The sequence below is a fragment of the Gorilla gorilla genome, chromosome 2 (assembly GCF_029281585.2).
Source record: "Gorilla gorilla gorilla isolate KB3781 chromosome 2, NHGRI_mGorGor1-v2.1_pri, whole genome shotgun sequence".
Lineage (NCBI taxonomy): Eukaryota > Metazoa > Chordata > Mammalia > Primates > Hominidae > Gorilla > Gorilla gorilla.
In genome coordinates this window covers 111,675,195-111,695,044 of record NC_086017.1, presented here as the reverse complement: position 1 = coordinate 111,695,044, position 19,850 = coordinate 111,675,195, and the positions used below count along the sequence as shown (strand labels likewise).

Below are 19,850 nucleotides of genomic sequence, written 5' to 3'. Positions count from 1 at the left end.
AATCTTCTAGTTGTTTTGACTTTATTTGGGGTACATATCATATAGTGTATAATGAAGTTGGACATTTCATGTAATGAACTTAAATGCAGCAGCATTTTGTGGTGTTCTCCAGAGTCCAGCAGAGGACTGGGTTTGAGAAAGGATGAGCATGAGCCCTCACAGATCTTGGTGAAATTATCCTTTCTCTAGTATATGTAATGGGCTCAGATATCTGCAAAAGATAGAAGATGACATCAAATTAAGGGAATATGTCTATTATAGTCACCCCTAGTTTCCTTAAGTGGGAACACACTTGAAAGTTGGCCATGGTTGTTCGCTTATCCAGAGAAGCCTCAAACTGTATCTAAGTCTTGGTTTCCCTAGTCACTGACTCTAAAATTCTAGTGCAATTAACTAAAGTGGGTGCAAAAACCCCTTTAGCAATCCAAGTCACCTGGGTCTAAAATCTGGGTTCTGAGTTGAATTTCATACTGAGCCTCTGGGTTCAGTAGCCATCACCCAGGTGCAGCTGCATTGTAATTATGATGCAACAACTAGTCTAGGGGCATATGTGATGGTTTATCTGCTGCACCGTGACAGCCCTGGCTGTGACTCCCACATCCCTCAGGAGCACCTGAGCCAAGTGCCTTTGGGGATTTAGGGACTAGATAAACTTTTAGATCCCTTTCATCTTTTAGCTTTTGGGTTATAACATGGGGAACATGGGGTTCTTTTGGGTTTTCTTTAAGCAATATCCAGTGTTTGGTTTCTATGAATATTCAAGAGCAAACTAACCAAAACATCAAGGAAACCATTTTCGAGACTTTAATACCTGGCATATGAATTATATATGAAGGCTCGAGTTGAACCAAGCATTGTGGAGTGGGGAGAATATGTTGGGATGTGAAGATTACAGAGTTACAATGAGACGAAAATAGATGATATCGGAAATGCCAATAAAGGAAAGGTTTCTTTTGCCTTTAATTCAAAAAATGAATATTCTGGTTTTGCACTGAAGGAGTATGAGCAGCGGCTAATGCAGCAGGAAACTGACTCTTTATTCAGCTGCTACACTACTGCCAGGGCAACCTTAGGTCGCCAGAGAACTTCCAACTGAGAACTCCCAACCCTCTCTAGACAAAGAATTGAGACTTGTCAAAAACTGTAATAACAGTACAGTATGTGATTGCACGTATTAACATTAGCCCTAGAAGCTTCCCATCCTGCCTTATAACAGTTAATTTTTATGTCTTTGCTACTTAGCATGATCCTCAGTCCAATAGCATTTGGCATCACCCGGGAACTTGTTGAAAAGGCAGAACTTGGGCTCCACTCTAGATCTATTGAAACAAGATCTGCTTTCCAACAAGATGCCCAGGCGATATGAACGTTAAAGTTTTTGTTTTTGTTTTTGTTTTTTGAGATGGAGTTTGCTCTTGTCTCCCAGGCTGGAGTGCGATGGGTGCGATCTCGGCTCACTGCAACCTTTGCCTCCTGGGTTCAAGCGATTCTCCTGCCTCAGCCTCCTGAGTAGCTGAGATTACAGGCACCTGCCACCATGCCTGGCTAATTTTTGTATTGAACATTAAGGTTTGAGAAGCGCTATCTTATCGATGTAGTTTATAGTGTTTTTACATGGTACCAGTAAGAATCATCGGGTGTAGTTGGTTATAGCACCATGGGCCTCAAATCAATACAAGCTTGATTTTTCAAAGTGGGTAGTTAAGTATCTCTTGTTTCTGCTAGTGTGCAACACTTCCATTTCTAGTGTAAGTGCTCTGTGGCATTTTCGTAACTTATGTTAAATTTCAAATTAAAATTTAATAACAAATGTAGTATCTGTGATTTAAAGAGTGGTATATTTATGTAGCCCTTTTATTTCAGCCTTTGTTTCTTTTGAGTTTGTGCAAATTTACATGTGTACTAATGTTCTATTTCCCATTTAGTTTCAACATACATAATAGGTATTTTATTTTCCAATTACTCACACAGCTTTCTAAAGCAACTATTTTGAGAACTGAGAAAAGAGACAGGTAGAGATAGTGTTTAAATGGTGGTCCACAAAACCACGAATCCCATTTTTAGTTGCAGTATCTTTTAAAGAAACATTATATAGGTTGGTGCAAACATAATTGCAGTTTTTGCCATTACTTTTAATGGCAAAAGCCACAATTACATTTGCACCAACCTAATATTTTTAACTGGTATTAATGACATTATTACAGCCAAATGAGCACATTCTGTTTTCTCTGTTGGGGTATGATGCATCTATATTTGCTATATCAATTCCTTTCAGCCAACGACCACCAGAACACACTTGTAGTTGAATAAATTTACATTCATTTACTTATTACAATGATGGAGAACACAGACCATGATAAACTGGGGGATCTCTTAGAAGATGATAGAAAAGACTTATTGTAAGAGTTTGTCTTGTGTTAAATGATTGAGGGAAGGGTCCAAGGCAGTAAAACTTTGCTCTGAATTGGATGCAGTCAGAAATTGGGAGTAATTCTGTGATTGAATGTCTTCATAATTCTTAATTAGAAGGCAAGACCAGCAGAGGGAAGCTAAAGCTGTGACTGGTTGAGAAGCCACATCTACTCGTATCAGCCAGAAGGTGGGGAGGGTAATGTTTGTGCTCTGGGTGATGTTCATGTTTTTGTCTGTGTGCCACATAATTAGAGACTGGTCTTGTTTTTGTCTTGATCCATCATGATCAGAGAGTGGTCTTGTCTGATATTGGCATCCTTTGGAATTGTTGATGTTCAACAGGAGAACAAACACCACAGCCTACCTGTGGGTACTAGACCAGCTCCTGGATGCCAGGGGCTGCTTTTCTCTTTATCAGCCATTAAATGAGATTTATCGTACTTTTTGTAAAGTTTATTTTGCTTTACTATTTTCTGGATTTGTTTTCAACATATTCTATATCAGCAAATCAGAATATGTGTACTCAAAAAGATTTCTGTACCATTCTTGGATATAAAAGACTCTATGAAAATTCTAACTTGCACACTGAATATTGAAATTCCTGGGTCATTTCAACAGTTTTTGGCAACCAGGGGACAGAATATTTGAAATTTGGAATATCCCAGGAAATCTGAGATGTGTAGTCATCAAATATATTCTTCCTGCGTTCAGCCTATTTGTCCTGATCTGTCATTAGTGCTGCATTTTGTGATTTCATTATTTGGAATTGCATTTTGCATTAAACCTTCTATAAAGTATGTTGAAATGAAATTGATTGATTTTGATTCCCTTGGCAAATCTAACTTTCCTTAAAATATATAAAGGTAATCATGAAAACCTTCTCTATAATTATGTATCAGAATATAAAATTACCTATAAATTTTGTATCTAGAGGAAGTTGACCACACTTTAGAACTTAACTGCTTGTGACAATATTTCACAAAAAGTCAGTCTTTCTGATGATGCAATAAAATTGGTTCATGTTTTATTGTAAAGTAGCTAGTTAACTATAATCTCAGTGTTGTTAAGGAGCAAGCGCTAGAAAAGTTCTCAGTGTCTTCCATTCAGATGAATTGTGCATGTGCACATATGTGCACATGCTTGTTGGATCATTTCTCTACTGGAATACAATAATTTGTGTTTGCATAGCAATTTTCTTCTAGGAGATTCAAGGGGCTATTATATACCATCATATTGAGACTCCCAAAGTCCCTAGAAACTGGCAGAATTATTGTCTTTTATCTTAAAGTGATACAAGAGGAACTTAACTCCAAATGGGTTAGAGGAGGAAAAATTAGGCTCATTCATTTCTTTCCTAATATTTTATTCAATAAACCACTCCAAGTTAAAAGTAAAGCAATGACATATAGCTTGCTCAGAAAATTTGAGAACAGCCTTTACAACTGAGGAAATTAAATGTTATTACTGGGGCCATGTGCCTTCCAGATATGGTGTATAAGAAACATCACATGATCTGTGAGAGGCCAGCCAGTCCCTGAAGCTTATTCTTGTTGCGAATGTGATCACAAATCTGTGAGATCTAAGGTGGGATAGAGCTAGGTTAATAGCCAGCTCAACTACCAGTTAAATAACTTGTTCCATCTATAAAATGGAAATAAGGTATAAATTTTTCACCAGGTGGTTACGTCTTAGAAATAATGTATAAATTACTTAATATAATGCACAATATATAAAGGGGTGCCTTGTTTTCATTTCCTTAATACAATGAAATCTTGCACTGGCTGCCACCCCTTCACATCATACTGTTTATCCCAACTTCCTAAATTGCTACATATAATCAATAATAGCAGTTATGCTTTTAAATTACTTAATAAAAGATGAGGAGGAGAGAAGGAAAAAACTCTAAGCTCATTTTATATGTATACAATCACACCAAATGATCTATGGGTCTTCATTTCACTTGTAAAAAAAAGTTTGAGAATAGAAAAGACATGCAGTATTACTCAGAGGTTGTGCCGCCCCTTGGGAATAGCCTAATGACCTATTACCCCTACAGCAAGGATGGTAAATCATATCACATAGTCTCTCTCTTCAGTTACAGTGGCAGCAAAAATCACTCTATAAACTGGGCTCTGAGGTCCTTCTTGGATCAATGAGCAAAATAATGCCACTATCAACTTGCTGTGTTTTCTGTGGGCACCAGGGAAGGAGAAGCAGCATAAATGCCATGTATTTATCATCCCACAGATGGGTGTGTGCACGACTTCTAAAGACTTAATATGGGTTGGGGGGTTATGTGGAAATGAGCTTTTTGTTTCTAGTTTGATAATGCCATAAGTGTTAAGCCTCCTTAATTTACTTAATTGTAACCTTAAAAGACCATCATTGAGTACCAGGAGAGTTTCAAAAGCAAATAAAGACAATGCTTGCAAACCCATTAATTTGAAGTGTTTGTTTTCATCCTTATGAAATCCTCCTGCCTGTTCTTCTCCCAAGTGTCCAGAAAAAACAAATGTTGCTCCAACTTTACTGTTACTTGTTACTAAGCTGCTACTTATTCTGGTATAATTTCCTCTTGAACCATATACAGTTATCTTGTAGAGATTTCCCTTGACAGAGAGAACCAAGCATGGTCAGCTTCAGTTTTTCCATTAGATTTTTCTTTGGGAGCTTCCTTTAGGAGGTCATCACTAGTTATTTTCGGTGTTAAATTCTTACAGTACTTTGTAGAAGTAGAGTAAATTGCATCTGTATTGAATCCTATATATCATTTCAAGGCTTGAAAGCTGCAGTCATCAGTATGCCCAAGGAGTAGTAGATTGGTTAGAAAGTTTTGGCAGCAGGCGGTTTGCTAAGAGTGGTTGAAAAGAAGTAAACATATAAGGACATGCTCATTTATTATCCGTCTGCCCTGTAAGGTGTTGATTAGCACAGATCTGGCCCACCCAACTGGATTGAGTTCAAAAGAGGAGAAAACAAAGGAGTAGGTTGTGGTGTTGATGCTTTGAGAGTAGGAAAACAGATTTCAGGTATAGCAGATGGTTTGTAGATTCACTGTAGCTTTGAAGAGATTTATATCTTCAGCCTTTAATTTTATTTCATGAACATTTTAATGAATATTTTCTTGCAGGCAATATTTTCACAAATTTCAAGGCCAACTAGAAAGGTATTTTGTTTTTCCACTCACTGAAGAAAGCATTATCAATGTATTTAAGTGGTACTGTGAACTCTGTGTGTGGTATTGTTTTTCTCCTCTAGCTACTTGCTGTATTTTCTCATTGCTCCTTCATATATTTTTTTTAGAATTCCATTTCCATGACAGGGTATGTCTACACAAGTGTATGCCAGGTATTTGTGTAGTAGAGGAAGAGATTTGTGTGTACACACTTGCACATCATAACATAATTAAAAGACATTTTCATTTATTCTCCAAACTAAGCCAGAAAGTTATCCTTACTAAGAGCTTAAGCTACCCAATCACTGTTACTGTTTATTGTAATGGACATCTTGCAGATTAATTCTGCTGAGTATCCACCATGTACCAGTTTCTGGATTAAGTAAGTCGTGATGAGCATAATGAGCATGATAGACACATTTTCTCCATTAATGATGTCTTTTGTCTAAGAGTTAATGTTAAAAAGGAAGTTTTCACATAATTACTAATATTCAGAGGATTTGAATAAGATAAAGTCTTGATCATTTGAAATGGTTTGGCTGTATGCCATCACATGTTTCCAGAGCAGTATCAGGGCATTTTTATTGGGGGCTTTACATCTAGTTAAAGTAAAACTAAAATGTACTATCAACAAAACATAATTTAGGGCTGGACACAGTGGCTTGTGCCTGTAATCCCAGCACTTTGGGAGGCCGAGGTGGGCGGATCACGAGGTCGGGAGTTTGAAGCCAGCCTGGCCAACATGATGAAACCCTGTCTCTACTAAAAATACAAAAAATTAGCCAGGTGTGGTGGCACATGCCTGTAATCCTAGCTACTCAGGAGGCTGAGGCAGGAGAATCACTTGAATCTGGGAGGCAGAGGTTGCAGTCAGCTGAGATTGTGCCATTTCACTCCAGTCTGGGCAACAGAGCAAGACTCCATCTGGAGAAAAAAAAAACATAATTTAACAAAGTAGTTTTAAGAAGGTGTAGAGCAAATGGTAATGCAAGTTATTTCATATTATTTTTTCCTCTGGAAAATCTGAAAGTAAAACTTAGTTATGACTGTAAGTCATTACTATTTTTTGAAATAATCTAATGTTGACTTTTATAACCTGTAAATTGAATTATCTATTTTATTTGTTGCATTCGATTTAACCTACAACTTTTGGTCCCATGTATGTTCTGTGAATGCAAAATCAGAAATACTGCTTAATGTCTTATAGCTGTAGCATTTCACCCACTACAATAAGCATAGTGATAGAAGTTTGCCTCTAAGTAATAATATATGATAATTTACAGGCTACCATACAGAAGGGTTCACCCTTAACTCTTGGCTACTTATCAATTTTATAGCTAGTGTAGCTTTTAGAAACCAGGCCTAACAATTTCATGAATTTTTCTCAGGTATAGGCATGTATATAGAAGGGTTTTATAAAGAAATCAGGAGCTGTTGATTGTTAGGGAGCTTTTCAAAGAATTCTTATTTCAACACTGTCCTCTCCCCTGACATCTCTTTTTGTTGTTGTTGTTGTTGTTGTTGTTGTTATGGAGTTGCTGTCGCGCAGGCTAGAGTGCAGTGGCGTGATCTCGGCTCACTGCAGGCTCTGCCTCCCAGTTTCAAGAGATTCTCATGCCTCCCGAGTAGCTGGGACCACAGGTGCCCGCCATCCCAGGCCTGGATAATTTTTGTATTTTTTTTTTTAGTAGAGACAGGGCTTCATTCTCCTGGCCAGGCTGGTCTCGAACTCCTAACCTCAAGGGATTTACCCGCCTCGGCCTCCCAAAGTGTTTGGATTACAGACATGAGCCACCACGCCCAGGCAATCTCTTTACTTCTGAATCAAAAGATCTTGTTTAACTCATAAATGAAATGAGGTGTGGTATGCTGCTTAAAGCTGACCAAACAACATAAAACTTTTAGTGGCATATGTGGCTTTTTAGCACTCTTTTTATTTCCAACTCTTGGAAACTTCAGAAATAGAAATATTAAAAACAAAGTATGCTGGCAAATGTCTTATTTTTGTCTTAAGTATATTTGCTAAAATGTTTGGAAGTTAAGGGATCCCTGAAAATTGGGAACTTCCAGATTTGAGCCACAGTTGCCAAAGGATGATGGAAGAATGGCTTCTTTCCCCAGCGAATGCCTTATGGGAATAATGAGGGGGAGATGGATGCCTGGCTTGGAGCCTCCTGATTGAAAAGAAATTGCAAATATGAAAAATAGGTAAAAAGAGTGAATAAATATCATCTTTTGGAACAAAATACAGACTATAGGAAAATTGGTCCAACGTCACTAAATGGAAGGGAGCTTTAGGAGTTAGGATAACAAAGAAAGACAGTCATGACATTTTTCAAAAGCAACAATAGAAATAAAAAGCCATTAACTCATAGTTTCTTACCTAGTGTGAGAGGATTAAATACAAGTTGGCAAAGTTTTTCTTATTTTGTAGGAGATAGAGCTGACTGTGCCAGATCCATGACTTGAAATTGGCTGAAAATAAGCTTAAGATCAGAAATTGCGGGCACTTTTGATTAATCTTTTAAAAAATTAGTCATTCTTATCTGACCTTTTAAAAATGACAGCAAGGCTAAAGGAAACTTGACATTACAATATAATAGATGCATTCTCAGAATGTGTGCATATCTTTAACTCACAATATTCTTGCTGTTTTTGAGGATTTTGTGAAATAGTAGATTCACCTTCACACATTGCAATGTATTTCCTGCCTCTTTAGTATGTAGTACAATATAAAATGCTGTCTACTTTCAGAGGATGTCACATGGTCTGATACTATCTTTCTTACAGCTTCAACCAGCACTGGCTCAAAATCATTAAACTGTCATTGAATTACAAGTAACCCCAATGACTACGTCTTCCTGTGAGCTCCTTTCTTCTTGATTTCTGTGCTGCCATTTTGAATGGACAAGAAAAGCAACATCTACCTCGTAATAATTCATGTGTTCTCTATATCCCTCATGACCACAGTGACAGCTGTTTGTACAGGAGAGAACACTTTGTGATGCTGTTTTTGCTTGCAGGTTCAACTCTTATGTGAACATGAAAATTATCCCCATATTAAAATAAGTCAATCTTTATATTTAAGCTCATCCTACTTTCCTTTGTACAGAATAGAAAATTTATCTTTAAACCTGCCCAAACTTGAGAAAGGCTCATGGCTCTATGGAGAAGCACAGAAAGCTGCCTCTAGGTAACATGTCAGGAGGGGAAGGTGCCAAAAGAGAATCCTGGTTTTAGCCCTGCTGTTTCTGGTCCTGCTGAAGGAAAGGAAAACACACTGGATGGGACAATTTCAGTGTGTGACCACTGGCAGATGTGTTCATGCTATAAACCACAACTCGGTTATCTAAAAAATGGAGATAACCTCCTATTATCTATAAAGTGGGGCTACTGCCTACCTCACCTATTTCTCAGGGATGTTAAGAGGGTTCAATAAGTTGATGTATGAGTAAGTCTCTGTAAACTGTGAAGTGCTGTCCATACATAAGATATCGTAACAGTAACTTTTACTAAGCAGAAAGACTGAGCAATAGACTTTGGGCAAATTGCCTCAATGGGACTGCTGTTTTCCTTCTTTAAAAATCTCTCCCCAAACTGCCATCTGACTTTATTTATGTTTATACTCTTTGCAGCTCTTTGATTTACAGCTGGCACTGCATGATTATAAATATACAGCACTATGTTCTCATCACCCTGGAGGCCAGCATCAGGGCTCACTACATAAAATCCTGCGGTTCAGAGCAAAAAAGGACCAAAGGCGAGTTTCGGTGCTTAGATGTTAGTGACAAGGCTGGCAGCCTGGAGCCAAAATGCACCAGCACCTACATAAAACTGTCCTTCAACCAGCATTACAACATGTCATGTAATCTTTCTAAATTAATCAAATTTAACCAAAATTAACATCTCTCTTGTTTTGCCTTTTTTTTTTTTTAAGCAACTTATGATGTTTTCTCAAGCCCTACAACATCAGATGAGCCTGAGATATCAGAGTCCTACACAGGTATATCCGGCCTCTCAATTCTGTCTTTGGATCCCAGGTGTTCCAACACTTGGTGGTTCTTCCTTTAGTTTTTCGCAGAGTGGAAAATTGTATCCTCTGGAGCTCTGCATGGGAGAAATTTCTACCTGTGTCAGGGAGTTGTGTTTTACCCACTCCTCCCATAGAGTGATTAGTTCTTTACATCTCTCAGTAAATAAGCTCTGTCACATAAGGGAGATGCAGATAGATTTGGTTGCCACTGAGGAAAAGTAATGTAATAGCTTAATGTATTGTTCAGAATCATAAAAAGGTCTTCGAGTTTCTAGAGGGTTTTGTCTGGAGCAGTAGTTCTCAAATCAGGGGTAATTTTCAACTCCCATCCCTTCCCCAGGATATTTGCTAATGTGGAGACAGTTTTGGTTGTCACAACTTGGGGAAGCACTACTAGCATCTAGTGGGTAGAGATCAGGGGTGCTGCTAAACCCCTGCAGTACACAGGCAGCCTCCCACAGCACAGATTATTTGACCCTAATTGTCAATAGTGCTAACGTGAGAAACCTTGATGTAGAACAGTCACATAATTCATTTGGCTGTAGCAGTTCTATTGGGTCTAATCTTTGGCATTCAATTACTGACCCATCTATAGTGAGTTACCTCAGTCCGACAGCTCCTTTCAGCAAATGTTTATCAAACACCTACTAAACTGGGTACTGTAGGAGATTCAAAGGGAGTAAGACTGGTTTCTGCCAGGTATAGATATATGTCTGATTTTTTTTGTATGTATAACATTATTTGTGTCATGGTAAATAAAGATGAATAATTTTAAAGAGCAGAAAATAAAACAATGAAATAGAATGTCAGTGGTGAGTTCAGTTAGCAATTATGAAACAAAATGGAGGAAACCAGAAAAACCTGTTGAAAACCAGTTGAATGTATAAAACACTGTTTAATCATGGTTTCTAATATTTAAAGTATGTATGTTTTTTAAAGTGAGCTCATCTTCAACTCCTGATGTATCACTAGTTTTAAAATGTGGGCCAGCAAGCCCTCAAGTATTCTTGATATTTTTCCTCATATGAGGCATAATTTATTACTCATGAATTTGTATTTTATTCCTGGGGCCTTCTACTGCTTTTACAAATGTTGACATTTATTCCAACAGCAACAAGTGATCGTATTCTGGATTCTATCCCACCTAAAACTTCTAGAACTCTTGAACAGCCAAGGGCAACACTGGGTAATGTTTTTAACAGAAAAATCATACTTTATTTTCCATCAAAAAAAAAATCATGTGAATGCCTTTCTTCCAAATGACCATTTCATTCCATCACATCTAATCATTTATCTATCCTATTTCTTAATATATACATCTATATATTTTAAATGCAGTCATCTTTTACGTTCCATTTAGGGCTCTATTTTATTTTTTTGAGCTGTAATAGATAATATTTTCCCTATCCTTTTAGTTGTGAAAGCTTTGAAAACTGCATGGACGCCATCACCTGCACCATCTCACTTCACATGTTTGTGGCCTGTGTCACTTTACTTCCATGCATCAAGTCTGCCTGAAGTCATCTACTGAACAATCATCATTCTAGCCTTTTCCCTACTTTAAATCAGAATTTTATTCACTAGCTTTCAAGACTACATGCATTTTTCATCTTTAATCATGTACTCGTGGCATGTGCTTTATACCATCTAAAAGCATGTTAAAATTCTTCAAATACCTCATTTTAACTGGGATTATTTGATGGGATGGGGTGTTTGTGCTTTCAGCTCCAAGTGAAACACCATTTGTTCCTCAAAAACTGGAAATCTTTACCAGTCCAGAAATGCAGCCTACGACACCTGGTAACTAATGACATTTATGTAGTTATGTATGCATTGACGAAACAGGTAATGTGACAAGTCATGTTGGCCATTTCAGAATTTTGTTTTTCTTTTGTTTGTTTTTGCTAAATATTTCCCTTCAGTCTCTACCATGAAATTCTTCCAAGAATCTGACTACTTAGCCTTATGATTATCCTTAAAGAATTTTCACAATCCTGATGACTATATATTTTGAGGAATTGTTTCCTTCCAACTCTTCTTTCAACTTTGCCAGCTGGAAACTAGCAGCAGAATTATAGATAATTATTTCAAAATACGTTTCCTTCTACTTAGCACAGTTAGGTACCATTTGATCAAAGTATTTTACCCAAAGTAGTCTAAGTATAGAGAGCACCAAGTAGGCTTTGCAGTCCTGGACATGATGAAGAAAGATGGTTAAAGAGAGGTAACACAACCTACATTTTATAACAGAAAATTATTGAAATAGTGAAGTTCATTAACTCTTGGTGGGGATAATAAAGAGCTACAGAATTAAAGTTCTGGGCCGGGTGTGGTGCCTCACGCCTGTAATCCCAGCACTTTGGGAGGCCAAGGCAGGCAGATCACATGAGGCCAGGAGTTCAAGACCAGCATGGCCAACATGGTGAAATCCCGTCTCTAGTCAATATACAAAAATTAGCCGGACGTCAAGGTACATGCCTGTAGTCTCAGCTACTCAGGACACTGAGGCAAGAATTGCTTGAACTCGGGAAACCAAGGTTACAGTGAGCCAAGGTTGCGCCACGCACTCCAGCCTGGGTGACAGAGTGAGACTCTGTCTCCAAAAAAAAAAAAAAAAAAAGTAGTTCCAAATGTCCATTATTTGTGCTTCTCTCCTGCTATTCAATGTCATCCTTTTGAGTTCTTAATTGTACCTTGTGTTCTGAAATGCCTCAAGGGTGCTCACTTCTGATACATTTAATTGAACAATGTATATCTTCAATTCTCATGTAGAAATTTTATACCTTTTGTCCCAGTCACCCCTTGTTTATTGAGCACCTACTGTGTATAAAACAAGGTATACTGGACATTCTAAGGATACAAGGAAATATAAAGCAGTTCTTGTACTTGGAGTTTGCGAATTTACAGACACAACCTGATTGACCCCTGAAAAATATCATTTATCAAAGCTATATTAAATCTTCTTTCAGCTCCCCAGCAAACTACATCTATCCCTTCTACACCTAAACGACGCCCCCGGCCCAAACCGCCAAGAACCAAACCTGGTAAATGTCTCTTTATACTTACATGATATGTAATTCCAGATAGACAATGTCCATCTTCTTATAGTAAGAAGGATAGCCAGGTGCAGTGGCTCACACCTGCAACTCCAGCACTTTGGGAGGCCAAGGCAGGAGGATCACTTGAGGCTAGGAATTTGAGATCAGCCTGAGCAAGCTAGTGAGACCCCCGTCTCTGCAAAAGTTTAAAAAATTAGCCAGGCATGGTGTGCTTCTTGAGCCCAGAAGTTTGAGGCTGCAGTGGGCTATAATAGCACCACTGCACTCAAGCCTGCGCAACAGAGCAAGACTCTATCTCAGGGAAAAAAAAAAAGGATGTGTTTTATAGGTTAGTTTCTTTACAAAATTTGAGATTAACTAAAGATGAATAATTAATAATGCAGAATAACAAAACTCAAGTGTCTCCAAAAGGGGTTTACTGAGAATTATATTTTTGCATGTGAATTTTGGTAAAAACCTAGAAACAAGTCCCACTCATAGCAATACAGAGTGATACATGTAATTCGTTTTTTGGTGTGTATGTTTATTATAATGTTCATTAGAGTGATGTTTCTACTTTTTTTGGTACCTACTCTGTTGTCAATTTTTCACCAGGGCAATGGCTGAGTTAGAGAGGACATGGCTCTGATTTTCAAATAGATTATAACCTTGAGAAGATAAAACATAAAAATGACAGCACAACATACATTTACATAACTTATTTCTGAGACTGTAATATTTTTGTAAATGCTCCAAGAAAGAGTTGAAGATACAGACCCCAAAATACATGTAGGATTTGGAAGAAAAGGAGAAGGGAATAACATATATATTATAGCACAGAGTTTGGGTGGTACAGATGCTTATTAACCTGGAGGTCAATTCTTCATTGTCAAACAATATGCTCAGAATCATGCTTGACCAACTGAGTTTTGCTTATTCCATTATAAGATAAATGTAATTTTGTATGATGTATACTGTTATGACAGTTTAACAATTCTTCCTCAAAACTTTTACTCGTATACTTTGACTACTAAATATGGCAGGATTTTAAATGGATCATTTAGTTCCTCTTTAGAGGGTGTCTTTTTATTGTCTCTAGGATATTTCAATATTTTTTTCCTTTCCATCACCAGAAAGAACCACAAGTGCCGGAACAATTACACCTAAAATTTCTAAAAGCCCTGAACCTACATGGACAACACCAGGTAATAATGATATGTCCTTAGTAGATGTGTTGCTTCATTTCACCATGGAAAATCCAGTACCCCAGCTTTTATGTAATGTCTGTTACCTGTTAAGATACTCAAAATGGTTCATTTGAACAGTATGACCCATCTCAGAGAGTGCACCAACTCCATGGCTATTGTGGTTGTGGCTAGCTGGCCCAACAGTTAGTAGATCTGAACTCAGCCTTCAGATGTCATTCTGTGTCAGCTTTTGAACCATTGCTGCTTCCTTGTCATCTATCCAGTCATTGTATTTGAAGTTGAATCTTGTATATAGTTCTTTTTTTTATTTTTTAGTAAGACTCTCAAGTTCAACTTCCAACTTCATTTGGAAAAACAACTTTTAATTTTAATGTTAGTAGAATTACTTTATGCTTCAGATCATAGCATTATACCTATTGGTGAATTTTTTTGAGAGTAGTTTTTTTATTAAAATGTGTTTAGGTAGACAGGCTCAAAGTGACAGATTCTGGAAATACTAGGAGAAAAAGAAAAATCCCACCCTAAAATTGTATGCAGGAAGTTTAAATTTATTGTTGCATCTGCAAAAGACATGCACATCAGCTACTGGTTGAATGATTTTAGATTTTTCCTTTTTAGTTTATAAAGCTGATAAAAATATAGCTGGTCTTAATACCTAGGTGAGGGGTTGATAGGTGCAGCAAACCACCATGGCACAAGTTTACCCATATAACAAACCTGTACATCCTGCACATACGTCAGTGGATATTAATTGTAAAACATGGTGTTTTTTTCCCCTAGTGCTCAGACTTAGATGAGATTGAGAAATATGAAGTAAGGGTGCAAAATAATTAGACTGATTTTTAAAAATCATAGATTATAAGAACTATCTTTACTTTGAGTAGTTACTGTAACTATTTAGTAGTAATGCTATATTTGTTGATTAAATATACTCTTGAAATGTTTTTTCTAAACAAGATAAAATTAACTACTTCTCTGTGAATGGATCATGAAATATTCTCTTAATGGAATATTTCCAAAATCTTCCAAGATGATGAGTTCATTCCATTTAATGTATAGTTTATTTCTAGGTTTTCCTTCTGTGTTTTTAGACACTGAAATGCCTAAATATTGATTTGTTTATTATTTTGTTTCTTTATTTTTCCAGCTCCCAGTAAAACACAATTTATTTCTCTGAAACCTAAAATCCCTCTCAGCCCGGAAGTGACACACACCAAACCTGGTAATTACCCTAAACTTTTTTGAATATTCCAAAAGTGGGGTTGAAAACAAGTTTTTTGCAATTATTTGGAGCAAGAATTTCTGATTTATATTTTGACATTTGTTACATTTTTCCATAAAAAGTGTAAGCATGCAATGAAATGATCTAATCATAAATAGCCTCTGTGATATCACAGCATTGCTCTGAGCAATGTTCATGATCATCACAGAGAAAACACAGAAATGTAATGATATGAATGATTGAGAACTCCCTTGTCTACTACTGCAAAATAGTTTCCAATACCAATGTTGACTGGAATTCTAATCTCATGAACAATAGCCCTTCAGCTGGAAAGGGGAGAAGTGTTTCTATCTTCTAAGAACTCTGCATTATTTTAGAGTTTCTCAGTTCTCAGGCTAGAAGACCAGAAAGACCTGTATTTTCCCAATGTTCCAAGACTTCTAAATTGGGGCTGATTTCTGAACACTGACCTCTGTTTACCTCTTAGGAATTTTTAGTGGTGTTTTCCTTTAAAAAAAAAATGGCTGCTTTTGCAGGAAGGGATCATTCTATATATATAATAATTTAAGACATAAAAAGACATAAAGATTGTGGAACATATTGAATGACCACATCTTGGAGTTTTTTTATCTATCTGTAATCCATGTAGCAGTTTTAAATGTTGACTTATAAGATTGACTACAGGGAACCTTGTCACCACTCAGTGTCATCATTATCTAAATTTTAAACCCTTAGCTCTGAGAAGAAAATATTTCTCACTATAATGTTTAATGGATTTTGAACTTGCATTTCCATTAATGGCATGTTTACAAAGTAGGATTATTAAAGCAAGAGATTTTCTGCTAAAGTGGGTATGATTTATTTTTGCAATGAAATGGCTAAGGAAGAAAAATGTAACTTCTTAAAGAAAAAATTCTCATTACTCCCTGTAAAGAAGCAGTGAGATTTCCAGGTGTAGGTGCAGACCGAAGGAAATTAGGGATTAGGCAAAGGGAGTATAGTTGATACTGTGACCATGGATGAGGTCTCCAAGTCAGAGAAATGGAATGAAAAACTCTCACTCAGGGTTTTCGGAGGAAGAAGCATAGCTAATAAAACTCAAAAGCCTTAATAGTGGTTTAAATCAAATAACTCTGACAGCTGTATGAGAGAAGGGTTTAATACACACTTATTTAAAAATCATGCTTAGAGAGCTTTGGGATAGAGTAGTAACTATGCTGTATTTTGAACAGAGGACTATTACCAAGCAGATCATGAAATAGTACTGTTTGTTTGAGTCACCAAATTTAAATAAGGTTTCTCTCAAATGAATTATTTCTGTTATTACAACATAAAATTGGAAATAGTCAAATTTCTCCAAACATTGGTTATAGTTTATATATGATAGGTTACATTATTCATTTCAGCGGTTTCTAAGACAAGATTTCTGAGAGGAAATTCTTTAATACAAATGAGGGAGGAAGGTTATATTTTTATCATTGTAAGGTGTCTGAGCAAAAAGACTTCTTAATTTGACATTTCCTTTTAACATGGGAAGAATTACTTGGAGGCTAATGGGTTTACATTCCTTTGATTTCTAAACCTTCTAATCATCAAAGAAAATCCACCCCTTTTCCTCTAACAGCAATGTAATGACTTCAGAATCCACACCTAGGCCTGTGCCAGCTCAAATGGACCTTGAATGGTCCATAGCAACTCAGGATGATGACTGGATCTCCGCAAACCATTGCTTTGATTTTAGCTTCTTAAATTGTATTTATTTTTATTTAGGGCAGACCACCTTTATAGCTCTCCTAAAGATGTCTCTTTCTAGCCAAGGTTCGGAAGAGCAAATACACCACCCAAAGCTTTTTGAGGCCTTTCCCAGCCCTCTCCGCACACTCTTCTACTTTTCTGTTTCACTTTCCATTACAGGCTCCTTTTCCTTTGGCTTTGCTTGGTGGTTAAGTCAACGAGTAAAAATCCACATTGATTTGGGCTTGTTTTATAAGTACAATTCAGCGCATTTCTCAAAAACCACAGCCACCTACCATGTCTTAACTTGTCTACCTCGTCCAATGGGAAGTGTTTCCTTCATGGTTTAATCTTTAAGCTTCTAATGGACTGAAAATAAGGGGGTGCCCCCAATTACAGGTGTTTGTTTCACTTGACTGTCTTCCAAGGTGGATAGAATTGTAAATTGTTCTCATTCCTACCACACATGTGAGTCAAATTTGTCTTTGTTTTGTGCTGAGATGAGTGGCTTAGTCATTTACAGACCACTCAGCTTTGTTATGGAACATTTTATACCTTTACCTATAATACCTTATGATTGTCAAATAGAAGTCGTGTCAGAAGATATATTCATTTTTACTAAACGTAGACCTTACTGTTTTTATGTGCAATTGACTTTTAAGCTTAATTGATGGAGTTCTATCCCTATTTGGTCTCAAACTCAGTCAGGAACTCAAAAATGCAGATTTTTCCTTATAATTTCAAAAACAACGTTCTTTAATTTTTGTGAAGTCTAAAAGATGCAATGAGTAGCAAATTTTATTTTTCACTTGTGGAAGGCAACTTTGTAGAATCAAAAACATGAATTACAATCTTGAAGTTTCAAAATAATTTTTTGTTTGCTATCTTCAGGTATGAATGCTTATTTGATATTTATTATATTTCATGTATTGATGTTTATTTTCTTCTTGTCCTATAGCATCTGAGGTACCTAGACCTATACATGCACTCCCTTACACATACAATTCCCTTTCTCTTTCTCACACACTCTCTCACATACATACTCTCCTCTCTCTCTCCATCTCCCAGATACTCTTTCTTCTCCCCTTCCCTCTCTCTCTCTCTCTCACACACACACATCCTCTCCCTCCCTCTCTTTCTTTCCCTCCCTTCCTTTCTCTCACACATACACTCTCCCTCCTCCCTTCTCTCTTCTGTCATACAGACTCACTCACACACACACACTCAGAATTTTTACTTTGTTATATGAACTTCAGTCTGACACATCACTACTGCTTTTGCCGTTCATCTGTTACAATCTATTTCTGCACAAGTTCTTGAGAAATCAGAATTCTGGGCTTTTAAAAACAACTTTAACCTGCTTCTTTTGCACCTAATTTGCACTCTTTAGCCTCAACACAAAAATTTTTTGATCACAGATATGTTAATGGATGATAATGCCTTTAAATAGCACCTTATGCTGTTATGCATTGCTTTTAGAAGAAATAAAAATTCTGTACCTGCGTTATTATATTTTTCCATTGAAGCAGTTGTTGTTAGTTGCTACATAGAAACTATTGTTATAGTTCTTTTTTAGTCACTACATATTCTCAAAACCTGCCACACTCCCTTGTCAAGTAATATCAGAGCTCATTCCTGATAAGTCTAATATTAGAAATGTATAAGTAGAAGAATGATTTCAGTTCTATTAAGATGGTCTATGAAAGCCACATTGATTAGTTTCTTTCTTTAAGAAAAGTCAAAGAATCTTAACTTTTTCTTTCCATTTCAAAAATAAACAATTCCTTTTTAATTTTCTCCTTAAACAATAATTCTTTTTATTGATAGAATAATGAGAAACCTATTGGGTAATCTTTTTTTAAGCCCAAATATTGTAACCAAACTAAATTCAACATGAAGTTTAATTTACTTATTGCTAGTTTGAATAAACATTGGAAAGTTTATCAGAATATTTAGATACTGTTATTTAATTTAGCATTTTATGAAATCTGAGACTGCTTTTGGACTCATTGGTTTACCAGTCCAAATGGGTTAAGTTTCATATGTGAACCAATTTGTTTACCAGCGATAGATACTAGTGAATACAGGAGGCATCATATGAACAGTTGTGGTCGCTTTTGAACAATAAGTTTAATTCTTATCTTTTTTGTGAGAGAACGTCAGGTCCAGCCAAGCTGGAGATTGCAAACTAACAGCACAGACACGGAGCCAGGTGGTGAGTCTGTTGCCTGTTCCATTTCCTTGGATGAACCTGGCTGTCCTGCAAGAAACAAATAGCAGGTGACAGGACACTCTGAACAACCTCAGAGAGGCTACCCAGAACTCCCTCTAAGTTAGTATTTCCTCAGCACCAGAGGCAAACCAGAATATTGGGAAGTGACAGTAACAGCTAAAGATCAACAACAAAAATGAGAATTCTCAATTCTTGTGGTTTGTAGAGAGGATGTGGAAGGTTGAACTTCACTGGCATAAGCCAGTAGAACCTAATCACTCACCCAGGAGAGAACTCCGTTTATAGTCAAGAACATGTCACTTCTATCTTAGATGGTGCTCTTCAGCATTGCTTTTGATATTACTTGCTTTTATTGCAGCCCCAGAACCTCAGACTCTACTGCCATCACAGTCAACAATAGGTAATAAAGCTTTTTTTAATGAGTGAAAACAAAGTATCTTTAACACTCTCCATGTTCAACTTTGTTCAGCTTTGGGTTTTGTTTTTTTTTTTTTTTTCTTCTCCAGATGAAGTTTCGCTCTCGTTTTTTTGCCCAGGCTGGAGTGCAGTGGCGTGATCTCAGCTCACTGCAACCTCTGCCTCCCAGGTTCAAGCAATTCTCCTGCCTCAGCCTCCCAAGTGGCTGGGATTACAGGCCTGAGCCACCATCCCCGGCTAATTTTTTATATTTTTAGTAGAGACGGGGTTTCGCCACGCTGGCCAGGCTGGTCTCAAACTCCTGACCTCAGGTGATCCACCCGCCTCGGCCTCTCAAAGTGCTGGGATTACAGGTGTGAACCACCGTGCCCAGCCTAA

The 19,850-nt window shown here is 37.0% G+C and overlaps 1 protein-coding gene across 50 annotated transcripts in view; it reads left to right on the top strand.

Moving 5' to 3' along the window:
- Window positions 1–19,850, top strand: part of ABI3BP (ABI family member 3 binding protein) — a 243,624-nt gene that overhangs the window by 131,731 nt on the left and 92,043 nt on the right. For 47 of the 50 annotated variants that reach the window (XM_031008936.3, XM_063703978.1, XM_063703977.1 and 44 more), the window contains 7 exons: window positions 9,525–9,590; window positions 10,732–10,806; window positions 11,346–11,420; window positions 12,590–12,664; window positions 13,792–13,863; window positions 15,014–15,088; window positions 19,414–19,455. In XM_031008936.3, the coding sequence (XP_030864796.3) occupies window positions 9,525–9,590; window positions 10,732–10,806; window positions 11,346–11,420; window positions 12,590–12,664; window positions 13,792–13,863; window positions 15,014–15,088; window positions 19,414–19,455 (480 nt within the window). The remainder of the gene's footprint in view (window positions 1–9,524; window positions 9,591–10,731; window positions 10,807–11,345; window positions 11,421–12,589; window positions 12,665–13,791; window positions 13,864–15,013; window positions 15,089–19,413; window positions 19,456–19,850) is intronic. The other 3 variants (XM_063703961.1, XM_063703958.1, XM_055383558.2) reach the window with 1 other exon arrangement.